Source organism: Platichthys flesus, chromosome 19 (assembly GCF_949316205.1).
Source record: "Platichthys flesus chromosome 19, fPlaFle2.1, whole genome shotgun sequence".
Classification (NCBI taxonomy): Eukaryota; Metazoa; Chordata; class Actinopteri; order Pleuronectiformes; family Pleuronectidae; genus Platichthys; species Platichthys flesus.
The window spans coordinates 1,476,558-1,494,578 of NC_084963.1; the positions used below are offsets into that span (position 1 = coordinate 1,476,558).

Below are 18,021 nucleotides of genomic sequence, written 5' to 3' on the forward strand. Positions count from 1 at the left end.
CCTCTTTGTCGTACGCAAGAGTCAAACTGATCTTAGCTGCACCTCATGTCAGACATCTTAGCACCTGACCTGGTGAAAGAGGACATGAGAAAAAAAATGATATTTGTGTGCACGTACCAAAGATTGTGCATATTTGTGTTGGAGCTGAAACAGGATGTTAAGTTTCTGGTGCACATGTTGTTACACTCCATGTAAACAGGAAGTCGTCAAGGACACATTAGTGACGCTCAAACAATCACAATTTGCTCATTTTGTTGATTTAATGGACATTTTGATTTGTAGGATTTTGTAATTTGAATATAATCCGTCCATCAGGTTCTGTGATGTCCTCTTTAAGATATTTGACACAACACATCTACACATCACCTGATTTCTGTGTGTGTGTGTGTGTGTGTGTGTGACTGCATGAATGTAAACACACCGACTTGATTCGCTCGTCAGGAAGGAAAAGTCCCTTAAAGTTCGCTGCTTCTCAAACTGACTTGTGTGTAAAAAGTAAAAAAGAAAACGTTCTATCTCGATAGTGAGAAGCAGAGAGGCTACCTCACTGACTTCCCTTTGTCCTTTTAATCGTGTTGATGAAACCAAAGAAACCAAAGATTCTTTTCCTCTTCAGTACGGTCTGCGCTCACCTCCATGACTCTCTGCCACACTCTCCTCCTTCCCTCTCTCCTCCTTCCCTCTCTCCTCCTCTCCTCCCTCTCTCCTCCTCTCCTCCCTCTCTCGGCAGCCTCCTGGTGAAGAACACGTGTGAAGTGTGTTAGCGTCGGGTCGGATGCTGAATTTCAGGGAACACGGGCTGAAACACACAGATTGAACTCTGATCTGCACGGTTGCATCTATAGTTTAACATCATTTTACACTTGTCGTTGTTTTAATTTGAAATTCAGCCAAATGTCAGGCAACAAAGAGACTTAAGAACTCGTATATTCTGGATTCTTTCTGAAGCCACGGGACCAGAACCACAAACCAGACGCTACACAAACGATACTGAAATACTTTTTCATTCAATTAAAACAATATGCAACTAAGATTAGTTTTCTGGGATCAAGACTTAGAACTTTGCCCTTTTGCTTCCCTTCTTACGAGCTTGTGGCTGTAAAATCAAACCAGGGAAGCCAAATGGCTGAAGGGACGAACCTGTGGCTCAAGGGCTCGGTCAGTTTTCAGTCTTCAGTCTGTGCTTCAAAACGTTTTGCTCTGGTGCTTTGCAATCAACACAAAGACTTCCAGAGGGATTCCAGAGGGATTCCTCTTCTGCCCCACGATACTAGTTGTGATCATAAAACTAAATTAATCAAACACACATAGAAATCCGATTCTTTCAATCCACACATATGAATAATTCTCTCACAAAACAATGAAGATGTTGAAAAAACGTCCAATCGCACGACGTTAAAGAAAATAAACAAGATTTCTATAAAACCTCAAAATCATTTTGAGAAATAGACGAAATTATAACGAGAATATTTCCTTGGAATCACAGGAAATCGTGTTTACATAAAACGTGTCCTAAGAAAACGAAGCCTGTTCATCAGAGATCTTAATTTACCACGACAGTCTCTTTACCTTGTATCTGTTTGAATCTAGATTAATACCTGGAGACTCCGCCCCCCTCCCTCTCCTCCCCTCCTCCTCCTCTTCCTCCTCTTCGTCTTCCTCCTCCTCTTCCTCCTTCAAATGGTTGCAAAGCTTTAAATGATGAACCCATGGAGACAAGCGTGTGCGCAGACCGTGCTCTTTACCGAACTGTTGCAGATATACCTCATAGACACTAGTGGTAGGATGTTATAATAGCGTATGTCATAAATTATTCACTTGCTCTTCTTCCTTTTTTTTTTATGGTAACTGTAACTTAAAAATGAAACAAATGTGGGAAAAAAAAGCTTTATACATTTTTAATTTTTTTTTTTGTAATCGTTAAAAAGGTGCGCTAAAACCAAAAATGAGAAATGCTTGTCTTCTTCTATGCTCTCTCTCTTGTTGATGTATTTCCTGTTTGCTCTCCGTCCTCGTGCCGTGGACGGAGAGATGTATGCTTTCAAATCTTGTTTTATTTTTTTGGGGGTTATTTTCCAGGGGACGCTGTTATCCTCATGTGGATAATAGTTTGTTTTTTTTTGGGGGGGGGGGGGATCGGGTACATTGTTGGAATGATGCCAGAATAATACCGGCTTCTCTGATCCATCGGTTTCATTTTAAATCCGAGTTTCATGCATCGTTATTTTAAAATCTGCCGTCATCACAGCTTCACTCGCCACACAGCCGCGCTATAGCCCAGACCTTATGCATGAGTATATTTACGATTAGCTAGCCGTGTAATGCATTGTGATTATTAATCTCATCTTTAGCTCCCTCTCATTTCATTTCACACTCTGTTTGCTCGACCACACAACTTTACGTTGCATTAGTCTGACCTTTGACCTGCTGAGATGAAGCATGGAGCAGGAATCAGGGGATAGAAAATCTGTCAGCGAATGAGGACACTCAGGATTAATGTGACGTTGAGATGAAGCACAGCTCCACTGACCTGGTTCAGCTCGAGCTCCAGGTCCATGAACACCACTTCGTCCCGACCTGGAAACCCCAAAGAGAAACTGAGGTTATTACGAGGTGCATTCAAATTATGAAATGATTTTTACATGATTGCCGAAGCAGAACATACCTGAGAAAAGAAGAAAGTCAGGTGAATGGGAAGGTTGGTCTTACTGGGGCCGTGAAATTATTCTCTGTGGTTTTAACCACTTTAAAGTAGAAAAGTGGAACATTTCAGCCACTAGGGGGCATAAAGTGACGACTTCACATTTGAACAATGCAAAAAGAGCGAGAGAACAAATGAGCAAAAGAACAAATCGAACACAGACTCCCGATAACAAGAAGATGATTTTCTTCCAGAGTTTCCTCTGAATCCAGCCTCGAGATCGTTAGTGACGAAGAAGAAAACTTCTGATTTTACAGTTTGATGCTCGCGTCACATCGAGTGTTCGAGGTCGACGAGTTCGACCAAAGGCCGAAGGTATTTTGAGTTTTAATAGTGTTCATAAAAAACAAAGCACTTCCATATTCGTACACGTCTTCCATCGTTGATCTGAGTCTGAGCATCAAACAGAAACTGATCCCAGAAGAGACTTGAACTGATCGATGACCCTCGGGTCGTCCATCTTGATTCACTCTGCGTGGCTGTGCCCCCTGACGTCCACTAGGAGGATTTTTATTTACTTTTGCAAAATCAGAATCAGAAAGGATTTATTGCCAAGTAAAAACACAAAAGATCTTTTGTGTAACAAGATAAATCTGCATCATTTTTCTGGATATGATTTAATCGTGTATTAAATTTGCATTTTCAGAACAAAAACAACAGTTTTGATTTGATCATCAGCAATAACAACAGTGAGAGGTCAAAGGTCACAGGGTTTTTGAACAGAACGTTTTTTTTAAATTCACTCCCGAGCTGAACATCCACCGTCATCAAAGTGTTTTCTATCCAATCACAATCTCTCCCGCCAAAAACCCATCAATCGTTCATTCCTTTCCATTTACTGTTGTTTTATTTGTTTTTGTTTTTTTTTACATTTTCTTTCATGGTTGTCGTACAGTAATCAAGAATCAAATTATGCATTTTTATTTTTTTACATTTGGTTGGAACAGAAAAGAGACGTGACTGAAAACTTGTGGTGTGGAATAAAAAACGATGATCAAACATGAAGGAGATCTTTGGAGAATTAATGTTGTTCCACTCTATGTATAAAAGACAGAAAAAAAAGACAATAAAGAAATCACAATGGTCTGATCCATGTACAGCTGCCCCCCCCCGTGTCTTCTTTACTATAAATACACTCAGATTTTATATCTTGTGTTTTCAAATGTGCTCTTTGTTACGAAAAGACAAAACGTCCCCATAATTCCATGTGTCCTGTTCATTGTTAGGCATTATATCCACTAGAGGGCAGTGTACCTCTTAAGAAAGGGAAAAGGCGATGTGTATCGTTGTGTTACTGCAGGAAGTTTCTCACTTGGTACCTTTAAGAAGTTCTGCCATTGTTGACGTTTCTTCCTCGTGTGCTTTCATCGTCTCTCTCTTTATGATCCTCTTCGTTGGCCTCCTGTGATTTATCTGCCGGTTCTAACGCCTCCGTCACCTTCCGTCTTTTCCTTTGTCTCTCGTCTCCATCACTCACTTCTCTCTCTCTCTGTCATCACACCAGCGTCCATCTCCTCCCTTCAGTCCAACCTGTCCCTCGTCCCCTTTAACCCTCGTCCTCGTCCCATTCAATCACCCGCTCCTCTTCCTGTTAATAGGGAAACAGCGGTCCATCCTGTCACTGTTAATCAAACGCTGTCTTTCTATTTCCTGCCAGTCAGATGCCTGATCAGGAGGCCGGGGGGGGGGGGGGTAACCACAGAACAACTGAGTTCTAAAGTGAAACATCGGTGTTCTTCAACCGGACCTGCAGCGCCACAACCAACCTGCAGGGGGAAACGTCGGCTGTGGCAGAAATAGATTTTATTCTCATCAATCCGAGCATCCGACGAGCTGTCTGTCACGCTCCCCCCCGCCCCCCCCCCCCAGCTCCCCCTAAATATGGTAACTAAAAAAACAAGATGGCGCTGATCACATTGTCAAACCACGTCCCGGTGGTTCGATGCTCGGCTCCACGTCCGATCTGAGGGAGCAGCGAGGATCAAATGAATTCATGAAACACATGGAAGTACCGTACAGGACATTTTCGCTCTTCTTCTTCTCCAGAGGTTTAATCGTGTTCAAGGAGAAGATGAGCGCCACCTGCTGTTCATCTTATTTGCATGTTTGGAATTTGTCCTAGATTTAGATGAGAAATTGGAAACTGAGGATTGAATCGTGTGAAAGATTCCCATCCAACCCTGAGAGCTCCCTCTGACGCCCCCTGGTGGACGGGAGCAACAACCTGACAACAACACGTCACACTTTTTGGAATCGTGAATCAGCAGAACAGATTTGTTTGAATCCAAAATGTCCTTCCCTCCCTGTCCGTTCGTCTGCCTCCTCTCTTCTGTCCTTTGTCTCCTTCCCTCCTTCTCTCTCCTCCTTTCATCCTCCCACCTCACCTCTGTTGCCTCCCTTTAATTGTTACCCTCCTCTCCCTCCCTGTTGTCTTTCATTCCTCTTCCTCCCATCTTCTCCCAATTTTTTTTTTCCAATTTCTCCTTCACTTTATTCCTCACTCCGTCTCTTTCTCTGTAGAAATCAATGGTCGTTCTCTAAATAGGAGGTCACGGGGGTTGCAGGCGCTCGCGTCCCGGCTTTTCAATTACTGGCAGCCTGCAGTCACCGCAAACACACACACACACACACACACACACAGACACACAAACAGCCCCTCCCCCTCAGAGCTGCTGGGCCGACAGAAAAAAAGAGTCCAAAGAAAAGATTTTAGAATGACAGAAAGATGTGAACGTTTAAGAGTTCGAGAAGTTAAATACTTTTGGTGAGTTACTGGACATATTCCCTTTCTTTACTCTGTGTGTCGGGCTGTAGGTGGCGCTGAAGCACAGCATTAAAGGTCCAATGTGTAGGATTTACTGACATCTAGTGGTGTCCAGTGTCACTTTCTTCAAAATAAAAGATATTGCACATTTTCCGTTGTTTTCTCAGAGAATAATTCACGGATCTTATTGATATAATTCAGAAACATCTAGACGACGGATGTCAATGATTGTGGGAAAGTTGATGCAGATTCAAATAAAAATCTAGACTTAGTGAATTTAAATGTGGTTTCATGAGGAGACTGATATTTTGGCTCTGAGGTTTGTTCGAACATCTACGAAAGTCTAGAAGCAGATCAGATAATCTGATGTAGTTTGTCTCGTGATCCACCAGAGGGCGCTCACTGTCAGCTCGACTCATTGGGAGGGTGTATTAATACGTTTGAACGAATTGAGCTTTTTTTTTAATTCGCTTAAAGTTGAGTTTCGGAAAATATCCCAGAACCGTCACCATCTGTGAGTGAAGGTGAGGAAGAGGAGGAGGAGAGAGAGAGTGAGGAAGAGGGGACACGGGTTGAGAGGTGATGAGAAGACAAGGAGACAAGGAGAGGAAAAGGAGGGAGTGATGATGAAAAGAGGAGAGAAAACAAGGAGACAAGAGGAAAAAGGAAGAGAGATGAAAAGGTCATGGAGGAGAACAGCAGAAAAGGTGAGGAGGAAAAAAAGAAGGTGAATTGAACGGAGGGATTGTAGCTGGCTCAGATGGGGGGGGGGGGGGGGGGGGTGGGGGAGGACGGGTGGGGGGGGGGTGGGGGGGGAAGAGGGGAGGCGCCCTCAGGGGTTATTGGGTCGTGGACAGCCAATCTCTCTCAGCTTAATCAACAGCAGCAGAGGTGATTGCAACACCGCAGGGGACTGCTGGGAAAAAAGAGAGATGGAGGGAGGAGGCGGGGGGGTGAACGAGAGAGGAATGAATGGGAAGGTGAGGAGGGGAGGAGGGGGAGGACGGACATGGGAGATGAGGAAAAGATTGGAATGGGGGGGGAATAACAGGGGTGAGGATGAAGAGAGATGGGGTGGAGGGATGAGAGGGAGGACAGAAGATTGGAAAAGATAAGGAGAGGGAAGAGAGGGAGAGAGAGAGAGAGAGAGAGATGCACAAGGAGGAAGAAGAGGGGAGGAAAAATGAAGCGCTGGGAAAATGACGGGAGGAGAAAGAAGAGTCTAATGAAGAAAAATGAGAATGAGGGGGGGAAAGAAAAGAGGTGAAAAACAGACAAAGGGAAGAGAAGAAAGAACAGAACCTGAAGGAAGCAAGGAAACAACTTCCATCCTCAAACCTGAAGCCAAATCATCTGGAACGCCCCCTGGTGGCTGGATGCAGTATATATCATAAACCCTGCCTCCTCCATGTTAGCAGATGGGACATGACCACAAATTCAAACTACACATCAATGTACACTATATAACTTCGGCCACTAGGGGTCGACTCAACTAAATAAATATGACCTGGTGCAGCAGCGTGGGATCATGGGAGATGTTACCAGTACAGATATATTTTGGCTCAGATACAGTAGAGGCCGGTCGTCCATCTTTATTCACTCTGTGGTCATAACCTTATGATAATTGATGTTTCCGAGCAGTTGACTTTGTCTCTAAAGATGTAAACAGTGTGAATCTCACTCAGTGAACAGAAGAGGAAACCAAACAGAGCAGAAGCCATTCTGTCTTTATAATATTTTATTAAGCAGGAAGACTCTTGGTTGGACGTCATCGCACTGTTAGCATCATGTCTCTCAAATAAACAAAGAGACAGAACAGAGGAGACACTCTGTGCACATCGAAGAAAACAAACGGAAATAAATAAATCCAAACAACCCAAAATATACTGGAGCTGAGGCTTCTTTGTTTGATACACACACACACACGACAGAAGCTTCCCACAACAAACCCTCAGCTACACACTCAACAGAGTCGTCAAAAACACACACCAAATAATTCAAAATAATACAGAAAACACGTTTGTGCAGGAAAAAGCAGCCGAACTGACTTCAACAAACTGGACTTCTTCCGTTGTCACAGTTTCAGTGAAGAGACAAATTTCTATTTCTGTTTTTCTTTTGTCAAACTGATTCGTGTTTGAAGGTTTTGAGCAACAACAAAACCACCAACTGTTGGTTTTAGCTCCAGAACACATCGGAGAAATCGTTTCTGGAGCTCGTCTGCGTCTGACTGGTCCTCGACAGGAACATGTGGGACCAGTCAGGGGAGGGGCGGAGCCTGTGGAGCGGCAGCACTGCTCCTCTTCTTCATCCTGAGAGACTTGGATTCTCTTTCTGTCCACAGAAGTCATGAAACCAGCGTGGATCTAAAACTCACTGGGGTCTTTGAGGCGCCGCCATGGACTCAGATCCCAGCAGCAACGTGTGAAGTCAGACTTCAGGCTGGATTTCTCCCGGCAGCGTTTGGTTAAGCACATATGAAACGTACATAAAGCACAAAGTCCTGTATTTCTAATCAGCCAGTGTAAAGGCACATCGTCATGGAGTAAGAAAACTTAAACAGCAAGAGATAGGGGGGCAAGGTCAGAGGTCGAGTTACTCCCCGTGAACAGTGGAAGATTTCACTTTGATGGTTTACACATTATCAGAGCCTCGTCCCGAGGGGCCGGGGCAGCGTTTGGGAATCAACCCAGCAACCTAAGAGACATGTTCTGGAGCTGAAGGACCAGCGATGAAATAAAAACAGCAGATTTTTCACTGCACCGAGTTTCAGGAGGTATGACAACAAACAGACTGCATCCTGGGAAATCTGTCAACGCTGAAGCTAAACTCTTACACGTCAGTTCTAACTCGAGACGAGAACAAAAAGTTTATTTCAGATTTAACTCCCCTGTGGTTTATGTTTTTATGCTTTTCCTGCAGAAAGTGACGACATTTTTTAACCTAACATATTTTGTGATTTAATGGTAAAAACCTTATTTTTCATCTAAACGCCTACAACTGAAAACTGTTCGTCCGAAGCCTCTATAGCTAAATACTTTATTAAATCATACATCTATTCCATTATCAATAAGTATTAGATAAGCGTCTGAGATGGAAAGTAGTGATTGATTTTAGCCTTGAGGCTCCGAGTGTCTTTCATGACATCTGAGAATTCCATGAAGCGCCACCTACTGGAGAGCGTCTGAAGGACCCATGACCATCGGTACAAAGATTTTCCCTTTTCACCGTCACAGAGAGTCAGTCGTCTGTTTCTTTACTCGTACGATAACATTGTGTTCTACTCGGAGTGGAAGCTACGGATGTTTGCTCGGATTTTCTCACTTTTCGTTCGACGTTATTTCGTAGCCTTGACTCTGAGCATCGTGAAGAGGAAGCTGATAATCGACACTGACATCACACAATGAGGTCATTAGTTTGAACTTTAAATCCTGAGAATTGCAAAGTGAGGGACCGTCATCACATTTAAAGCAACAACACGCAACTTTAACTCAACGACAGCGCCCTCTACAGACACACACAGGGATTGATTAATTTGGGCTGGCACAGTGTTGCATTCATAAAGAATTCCTTTGCATTTCTTCTCATCACGTGTACAGATACACATCATCACTGCTAATTACATCAGTGACTTTACTTTCAGATTCATAACCGGTTGATTCTCTGTCCGCTTGCACTCGAAAAATGAAAATAAAGAGATGACGGTAAGTTTGTTTTAATACAACAATTAATTTACCTTCTTCTCTGGAATCCACTTTGTGCATCTAAGTTTAGTGATCGGGTTTCACTGACATCTGGCCTGAACGTAACATTTCCCTTTTAATCATGTGATCTTTTATTAGCGTAAACAGGAAAAAAAATCCAACAGCACTTTAACAAACATGTTAATGAATTTGTGTTCCGCAGTGAAATTCTCCTTGTGAGTAAACCAACGTTACGAAACACTTTATCGTAAAACCTCAGCTGACCGACAGCTTCTCTCTGATCATAGTAGAAATAATGCGTGGCCTCTTTTTACTCGTTTGCGCTCTTCAGGAGGAACGACACAGTGACAGACGCCAACGTTCACATGAATAAATCTGTGCGTCGTGACAGGAACAGGAAAAATCTCATGAATTATTTTAAGTCGGCAGAAGCAGTCGAGCACCACCCACCTCCACCAATCACATTGCAAGGATTTCAGCAGGATGGGCGGGGTTAGTAGCACGAGGGCCGGTGACGTGAAGCTGAGATGGTGAGGAAGAGGAACGGCCAACCAACCAGATCCCATGTGCGATTGATTGAGCACCAGAGGGAAGTGAAACAGGGTCTCTGATAGAGGTTTGCAGGGGGTGTGTGAACGGAATGTTAGCCACGAAACGTTAAAAAATAAAGTAGTGCAAAGCCTGTTTCGATGTAGCTGAGGTGAGACATGAACAGTTTCTGGAGAGCGACAGTTCGTCTCTCGAAGCTAACGCTCGACTAATAGTTTCTGCAAATCCCCACAGTTTCTCTTACTATCATTTCAATTTAAACGTTTCTTTATTATCGAGCGTGTTCTTTCAGTTTGAGAACAGGACTTATTAATGCTTTCACTCAACACCCTGCGCTTACACTCATTTACCTGGATCGATTTCCTCCAGCTTTAGCTCTTCTCTTCTAGACTTTCTTCCCCATTGAAGTGAAGGTACCGCACTGACAACAATCAGGCGGGACAATTTAATTTCTTCATCACCACAATGTGCATTTTAGCGGTTGGGGACGAGGAGACTAGAGGAGCTCAAGCAGAAGAGCTGAAGCTGGAGCAACAACAACATATTTAAGTGCAGAGTTTTAGTTAATCTAATAATAAGTCCTGCACTCAAACTTAAAATAACCTAAATTCAGTTGCTTGAATCTGTTGAACCATCGAGATAAGAGCCGACGGCTGCTCTCCTCCAACCTGCAGCTACAACAACTAACGTCTCAACGTATTTGCAGAAACTATTTGTTCTGTTCTTCACATTTTCCCACGGACTCCTGCTGCAGAGACACGAGAGAAGCTCCTGTTTGTCGAAGGCCTGATGTTCACAGGTGTCCCTGCTGCACGTCAGTGTGTGTGTGTGTGTGTGTGTGTTTCTATGAGAGTTTCTGGCTGGCGAAGAAGGCCTTGGTCTCTCCACAGGTGGGGTTGACGCACAGCGGGCAGCGCAGGGTCAGCTGACGGGAACACGGCTCGTTGGACTTCAGGTGGGACTGGACCAGGTCAGCCAGCGCCTGTACGGGACAATCAAGACACAAAGTCAACATGGGGAGACAGAGAGGGGGAGAGAGAGAGAGGGGGAGAGAGAGGGAGGGAAAGAGAGAGGGAGGGAAAGAGAGAGAGAGACGTCAGCAGTTGAAACTACCGATTGGCGTTATAAAGTCAGAAGTAGAGTCATTTTCTCAGTTCTTGTTTTCGTTAAACTGAATTTACCCAGTGAGACATTAGAGACAGTTAGCTCCCCCCCCCCCCCCCCCCCCCCACAACAGGAGGAGAACTGATGGAGGAGAAGAGTCACAAGCGACTCAACCAGAGTGAAAAGAGTAACGTAATTGTACAAGTTTGTAATCTGACGGAGGATTTAATCTAGAAAACCCCCCCCGACACGGACCAGACTCTGAGCTGATGAACTTAATTTTCGTTATTTTCCAGACACTGCAGCAGCAGAGACCGATGCAGCTCACTGGGAAACTAGAACCACACCGAGGAAACCATCCTTCAGTAACTACCAACTAATCATCCTCTGGATATTGATTTATACGCTCTCACTCTCTCACACACACACACACACACACACACAAACAGACACACACAGAGACTTGGTGCGAGGTCTCTGAGCGCGGCAGGTTTGACCAGCGAGCCGTCCGGGCGCTTCAGTTTTACTGTAGTCAGCTTTAAAGGTTCCCATTGATCTGCCCCCTCACTTTAATAAACCCTACACACACAGCTGGAGCTGCCTGTTGTGAGAAAGGTTGTAGGGTTGAAGATGAAAGGAAGGAGGGAGGTAAGACAGGAAGGAAGAAGGGATGGAAGGAGGTAGGTGAGGATCTATACACCCTCTCAGAGTTCACTTCACAGAAGCTTCCCTCCTTCAATCCTCTATAGTTCATCATCTTTCTCCCTCTCTTCTCTAGTTTGTACAACACAGGGATGTTTCTTTATTTTGTAGTTACCAAAGAATAAATAACGATGGACGACACATCTCACTTCCTCCAGCTGTACAGGGGGCGATCAAATATATTTGGCCTCACTTCTTGGAGGTGTCATGTCGTCCATCTTTGTTCACAGCCTATGTGACTGTGTGTAGAACTCACCCTCATGAAGATAGGATTCCCGTTCAACGACTCCGCTCTCCTGATGTTCTCCACACCGCACTGAGGAGAGAAGACATTTTAGAAACACAATGATCAGTTAAGAACAACAGATTCTAATGTTGCATCACCCACAAGAACAATTAAAGGAATTCATTCCTTTAATTCTTTAAATGTGGACTTGATGAAGTGGCCCAGAGTGTGTGTGTGTGTGTCTTCTATCTTTAAGAGGATCCGTGGAATATACTTTTGAAAAGTGAGGACATGTTTTTCCACAAAGACAGACGTATAAAAGGTTGTTTGTGTCTTTGTGGCACCAGTCACATTGATTTGTTGCTGCCTCACTGGTGTACCTTTACACACACACACACACACACACAGACACATACACACACACACACACACTCTTACCTCCTCCCCCAGCACCTGTCCATACTCGATGTCCAGCTCGTGTAACGTCTCGATGTGGTCGGACGTGAAGGCGATGGGAACCAGCAGGATGTTCTTCTTTCCCCGTTCACACAGACCTTTGATCACGTCGTCGGTCTGAGGGCCGAGCCACGCCATCGGTCCCACCTGAGGGACAAAGAGGCGTTCAGGTGAGGACAGGAGACGTCAGAACGGACAGATATTAAACATGTCTTCCTGGTCCTCTTGTGTTCTGTGGGAACATCTGATGAGCGACTGAGACCCAGCACCAGGAGCTCTGCTGCAGGATTACACAGACAAGTGGCTCCATCTTGTGGCCAGAACAACAACTGAGTTCTACTGTGACAGCATCATGAAGTTATATAAAGCTGAGGTTACATATTAAAGACTCTGTGGTTATGAAGTAAAGATAATCAGAGCAGTTAACATGAGCTGCAGATGGTGAATATAAAGAGAACTATGGAAAGTAACATGTTTTCAAAGTCTACTAACTGAAACTTGTCCAACACTTTTAACACAATTAAATACAATAAGGAACAAATCAGCTGTTGGTTGAATCAGAAATCATAATTAATGAATTAATTAATAAAATAAAGGAGAAAATCTATCAGCTCAATTAAATGTACACAGGACCCAAGTCATACAATGACATGACACTGCACCGGTGTGTGTGTGTGTGTGTGTGTGCGTGCGTGTGTGTGCGTGCGTGCGCGCTCACTCTGGACTGCCACACCAGTCTGTACGGGTTACAGTGTCCCAGTCTCTCCATGACTCTCTGAACTGTGGCTCCCACTTCCTGAGGATACGGGTCACCTCTGTTTACGACCTGTGGAGTAAACAACAGTACGGCTGTAGTACTAATACCATCAGTACCAGTGGCTGTACACAGTTAAAGAAGCAGGTACTGTAGAAACAACAGTATTATAATCAGCAGTAGAACCCAGTGGTTCCAGTAGCAGCAGTGGTGTCAAAGGTCATGAAGGTTCTGTGAACAGGAGCTGGAACTTTACACACAACATCTTTGAGATTCAGCTTCTCGATTAGTTGATCCACAGAAACCTTTTCAAAATAAAACGAGTCCAAACTGGTTCCAACTCCTACGAGCGTCTCACCAGTGGTCGGACCAGTTACACGTTTCATTCATTATTAAAAACACACAACTTACAGCCATGGGCAGCGAGTGAGCCGAGAACAGAATCACCACGTCGTCTCTCTTCTCTTCTGGAAACTTCAGCAGCTCGTTACTGACGTGTTCTGCAAAACACTGCACACACACACACACACACGCACGCAGACACACACACGCAGACACACACACGCAGACACACACACATTGAAATGTCAAGACTATAACTTTCCCTGACTCATTAGTCACTATGACGACCAACCATGGTTATTTGGAGCTCATTTGTTTCTATGACAACTTCTTGTCCGAGTCAGATTGTGTGTGTGTGTGTGTGTGTGTGTGTCTCACCTCCACCAGCAGTGGGTGTGTGGGCCAGCGGTCGATGACACTCCAGCGCATCTTGGGTCTGTCCCCTCTGTTGCTGTAGTAACGGTAGATGGCGTTCAGACTGCTTCCTGTTTACATAAACAACAAAACAACAAACATGTTTACGTTGTAATACACGATAGCCACAGACTCGACCACTGCACAACTCCCCTTCAGATCTTCAGAGCGTTCACACTCGTTTTGAAAAACGTGATCAAACCCGGGAGAAGAAGTCAACACTGACCATCTCCTGTAAAGAGGCTGTGAATGTTGTGTGTTCAGTTTGAACTGTGTGTTGTGTGTTGTTGTGTGACAGTGACCTGTGGTGGAGCAGCTGTACTGAGGATACTGTGTGAAGGCCACTGCTCTCTCCACTCCGTCCTTCTCCATCTCCTCGATGGCCTCCTCCGTCAGCGGGTGAACGTACCGGAACCCGATGTAGAACTTGTGAGGAGCTGACGAGACGAAGGCAAAATGGGTCAGTAAGGCTGAGATTATAATAATAATAATAATAATAATAATAACAGCCATGTCAAACTTAGGCGATAAACATCTGATAGTCATTAAATCAGAATCAGAAACGTTTGACTCCTGATTAACCGACTCAGCATCGGCCCCAGAACATCAGATATTTCATCAAGGGAAATATTCTTCATCTCGATATGTTGGTTATGTTTGGAAATGTTGGTATTAGATAAAAAATCTCTGAAGTCTTTGAATTAATCAAATGTAAATAAAAACACAACTAAAGAAAAGATGAATGTCTAAACAATGTAATTATGCTGTGACTGTTTATCATCTTCTGCTTCTGGTGTTGTTTACAGGTTTGTTTTTGAACGGTTGGTTTTCAAACCGTCGCTCTTATCAGGGAGGTGTGTTTGAGGCGTGAAGAGGAACTCCTTCATCGAGTCGCTATCTCCCTCTCTCACACACACACACACACACACACACAGACACACAGAGAAACACACACACAAACAGAGAAACACACACACAAACAGAGAAACACACACACACACACAAACCCTCACAGAGTCACACACAGAAAACACAGCCGTCCTGCTTGTTTTGAAATTTAAAACAACAATAAACCATATCAGTTTGTAAACTGAACAAACTGAAGTTGGCTCTGACGGGTTGGACAACCCTCCCCCTCCCTCCCCCACTCGCTGTCCAGGATGCCTCACCCGACTCTGGGCTCATCTCGTCCAGCAGCTTCACCATCCCCTCCCCCTGCATGGAGGTCCAGTGTTTGATGGGCGAGCCTCCTCCGATCCTACTGTACTGCTCCTGGATCTTTGGCGTGCGGCGCTTGGCGATGAGCGGACCGAGTGTACTGAACGACAGTGAAAGAAAAACACTTCAATAACGCAGCTGCATCTCCACAACTTCATCTCTGTACAATGGGAGGAGAAGATTCTCCAAAATCCTCCGACAGGGGACCCGACTGTGTGACACGAATTTCAAGGTGCTAGATTTGTTATATGACCAAAGTCTGAGAAACCAAAAATAGCCACTTTTTTGTTGAGAGGGAGAGTCGTTGTATGTGTGTGTGGGTGTGTGTGTTTGTGTGTGTGTGTGTGGTACCTCTGCACAGGGAGTTTCATCAGGTCTGTGTATGTGTATGCTCGGTGTGTGTGTGTGTGTGTGTGTGTGTGTGTGTGTGTGTGTGTGTGTGTGTGTGTGTGTGTGTGTCGTACCTCTGCACAGGGAGTTTCATCAGGTCTGTGTATGTGTGTGCTCGGTGTGTGTGTGTGTGTGTGAGTCGTACCTCTGCACAGGGAGTTTCATCAGGTCCGTGTCTGAGAAGAGTCGCAGCAGGAAGTCGTGGACGTCTTCCAGTTTCTCGGGTCCTCCCATGTTCAGCATCAGGATGCCCGTCTTCGGTTTCCTGCAGAAACACGAGATTCAGAATCAGCTCATTTGAAACGATGCCTCCAACCCATCTCGGGATTATTGATCTTCGCCGTCTGATGATGATAATAATAAAATTATGTATTTCAAGGCAACACTCAGACTGTGGAGCTCTGCCTGATAAACGTCCACTCGCTCTCTGGGAAGCTTCCACACATTGTCCTGATGTTTGCTCACATGGACTCACTATGACATGTTACACACATTTCAACAAGAGGCTGCAGGAGAAGATCCAGAAAGTATCCAGAGACACTGACTCAGACATTTGTTCTCACACACAGAACACGTGAGGACTTCGGAGCAGGTCTGAAAACCCCTTTATTTATAGGCACTGAATATAAAAACTGCCACAGAGGTGTTACCGGTTAGTTGTGTGTCTGTGTTTGTGTGTATCTGTCACCTGTTCTCCACTGTCTCTGGGGTTGCAGCCTGTGCTAACGCAGCAGCGCTGGAGCGGCTCCTCACACTCAGACCGACGCTGCTCCTGACAACTGAACAAGAAGAAACACAAGTTACTCACACAGTCATTTATCTAAACACGTTATATTTTATTATCTCCATCAAGGTTTTAAGTTCAGGGATTTCCACAAAAGACAGTGGAGGGATGGAAGCTGGAACATGGGAAGAACTCAAAGAACAAAAAAGTTTCTCAAGAGCTGGATTTAAGAAGTCGGGGGAAAATGGTCTCAATCTCATATTGATCCTAACATAAGCTCAAAAAGTTAGAATTTGACATGAAGTTTGATGAACATTCGGTCAAATAAACAAAGTAATGATGTTTAACAAGAGAAGAAATGATAATACACTGAAAACAAGTGTTGGTTGGTTGGATTTGTGTTTAACATTCTATTAAATTACTATTCTCAGTTTTTCATATAATACAATTTCACACACTCTTTCATAATGCTGCAGTTCCCTGGCTCGCCACCAGGGGCCCTACTGCACACATTACGCAAGTTGACAGCGCTGGAATTGTGTAATTGTTAAAGTGTTGGTCCCCTCGCGGCGTCCCGCGGACACACGGTACCGGGCCTGCGGGACTCGAACGGAACCTTCGGTCGCTTCGTAACGCGTCGCGGGGTAAACCCGTTACGTAAGGTTAACGCTAAACTGTCAAAGTCATATGGCGCCGCGTCAAGGCTGCGTGTGTTAGTGACGGGCCGGAAACCACACGGTTTGTTTGTGAAATAAAAGCACGTGGATTGTTTCATTACAGCCGGATACGATAAAAACAACCAACATGGAGCCGGGACGAAACAGTGGAGCCTGGAGCACGCGTTATAACGAGAAGCTGAAGTCAAACAAGTAGATTCAACACGTTAAGAACCGAGGGTTTTATGAGGTCGGATTTACTGTGAAAGCGCCGACAGGAAACTGAGCGTTAACTCCGATGCTAGCTTCACGACCCTTTACGAAACGAGTTTGATCACAAACCGCAACTCGGCGAACAAACTGCGGCTCCGAGGCCGAGAAACACGCGTCCACTGCGGGCACAGATCCCCCCCAGAGTCCGGCCAACTTCAGCTGCTGTGTCACTCACTGTGGAGGAAGCGACCGGCGCTGCCCAGCACCGCCATCATGCTAACGTCCTGCTGCCGCTGGAGAGCGGCTGAGCCCGGGGAAGTGAAGCCTGGAGCCCGGGGAGAGAGCAGCTGGAGTCCGGGGAAGAGAAGCCTGGAGCCCGAGGAGAGGAGCCGGTAGAACCCGGGGCGAGGAGCCGCTTGAGCCCGCGAAGTGGAGCCTGAAGCCTTGGGAGAAGAGCAGCTGTAGCCCGGATAGAAGAACCGATAGAACCCGGGGACGAGGAGCCTTGAGCCGGGTAGGTGAAGCCTCTGGAGCCGCTGGATCAACGAGTGTTTCCCGGTTCATGTGACGCGCTGCTCGCTCGTGCGTTTCCGTCTCCTTCAACCAGCGCCTGGTTACTACAGGAGCTTCCGGTTTAAGCACTTCAAGATAAGATTCGACGGTTGTGATGTAACGTGTCAGTTGAGTTGTCATCTGCCTTTTCCACACTTTGGTAGTTAATACTTTAAATTGTTTGTATGAAATAAAAAGGGTTGGCAATTTTTCTGAATAAAAAAATAAAAGAATCATAAAAAAAATATAAATATTCTAATGTCAGATTGAAATAACGGTTGGTGTTACTATATTAAATATAGTTATTGGTTCTAACTGTGATATGTGACAAGACTGGAGTTCATTGTAGTAGTTAGCTTTAGTCAAGAGTGTTTTCTTACAGTTTTGCTGTGTAATTGTGTTTCACGTTTATATATTTGAAATGTGACTTGTTTCATGCTTTTATCCTGGAAGACGTTCGGCGGTATTTCCGGTCTGAATCTCATTCAGTCTGGTAGTCTTAATGCACTCTCACTGTGACGTCATTACTACGTTCGTCTGAGGTCGCAGTTA

At 44.9% G+C, this 18,021-nt stretch overlaps 1 protein-coding gene across 2 annotated transcripts; it reads right to left on the reverse strand.

Annotated features, from left to right (window-relative positions):
* Nucleotides 1-7,171: 7,171 nt before the first annotated feature.
* Nucleotides 7,172-17,520, reverse strand: fech (ferrochelatase). 2 transcript variants are annotated; one of them, XM_062412753.1, is made up of 11 exons: nucleotides 17,153-17,520; nucleotides 16,013-16,103; nucleotides 15,470-15,589; nucleotides 14,886-15,034; nucleotides 14,019-14,153; nucleotides 13,681-13,787; nucleotides 13,372-13,470; nucleotides 12,925-13,032; nucleotides 12,189-12,353; nucleotides 11,781-11,840; nucleotides 7,172-10,700 (listed from the first exon to the last, which is right to left on the reverse strand). In XM_062412753.1, exons 1-11 carry the CDS (start codon nucleotides 17,190-17,192, stop codon nucleotides 10,563-10,565), a joined length of 1,212 nt encoding a protein of 403 aa, XP_062268737.1. In that variant the 5' UTR covers nucleotides 17,193-17,520; the 3' UTR covers nucleotides 7,172-10,562. The 2 variants fall into 2 exon arrangements, with proteins under 2 accessions (XP_062268737.1, XP_062268738.1); XM_062412754.1 differs by lacking the exons at nucleotides 15,470-15,589; nucleotides 16,013-16,103; nucleotides 17,153-17,520 and adding an exon at nucleotides 15,286-15,315.
* Between the last annotated feature and the right edge of the window lie 501 nt (nucleotides 17,521-18,021).

What these genes read in the sequence shown, in the direction of transcription:
- fech (XM_062412753.1), bottom strand. Translation starts at nt 17,192, where the DNA reads ATGATGGCGGTGCTGGGCAGCGCCGGTCGCTTCCTCCACA. An exon ending in CGAGATGAGCCCAGAGTCGG is followed by an intron (nt 14,154 to 14,885) that starts GTGAGGCATCCT and finishes TCGTCTCGTCAG; the next exon opens with CTCCTCACAAGTTCTACATC. An exon ending in GACTGGTGTGGCAGTCCAGA is followed by an intron (nt 12,354 to 12,924) that starts GTGAGCGCGCAC and finishes TTTGTCCCTCAG; the next exon opens with GTGGGACCGATGGCGTGGCT.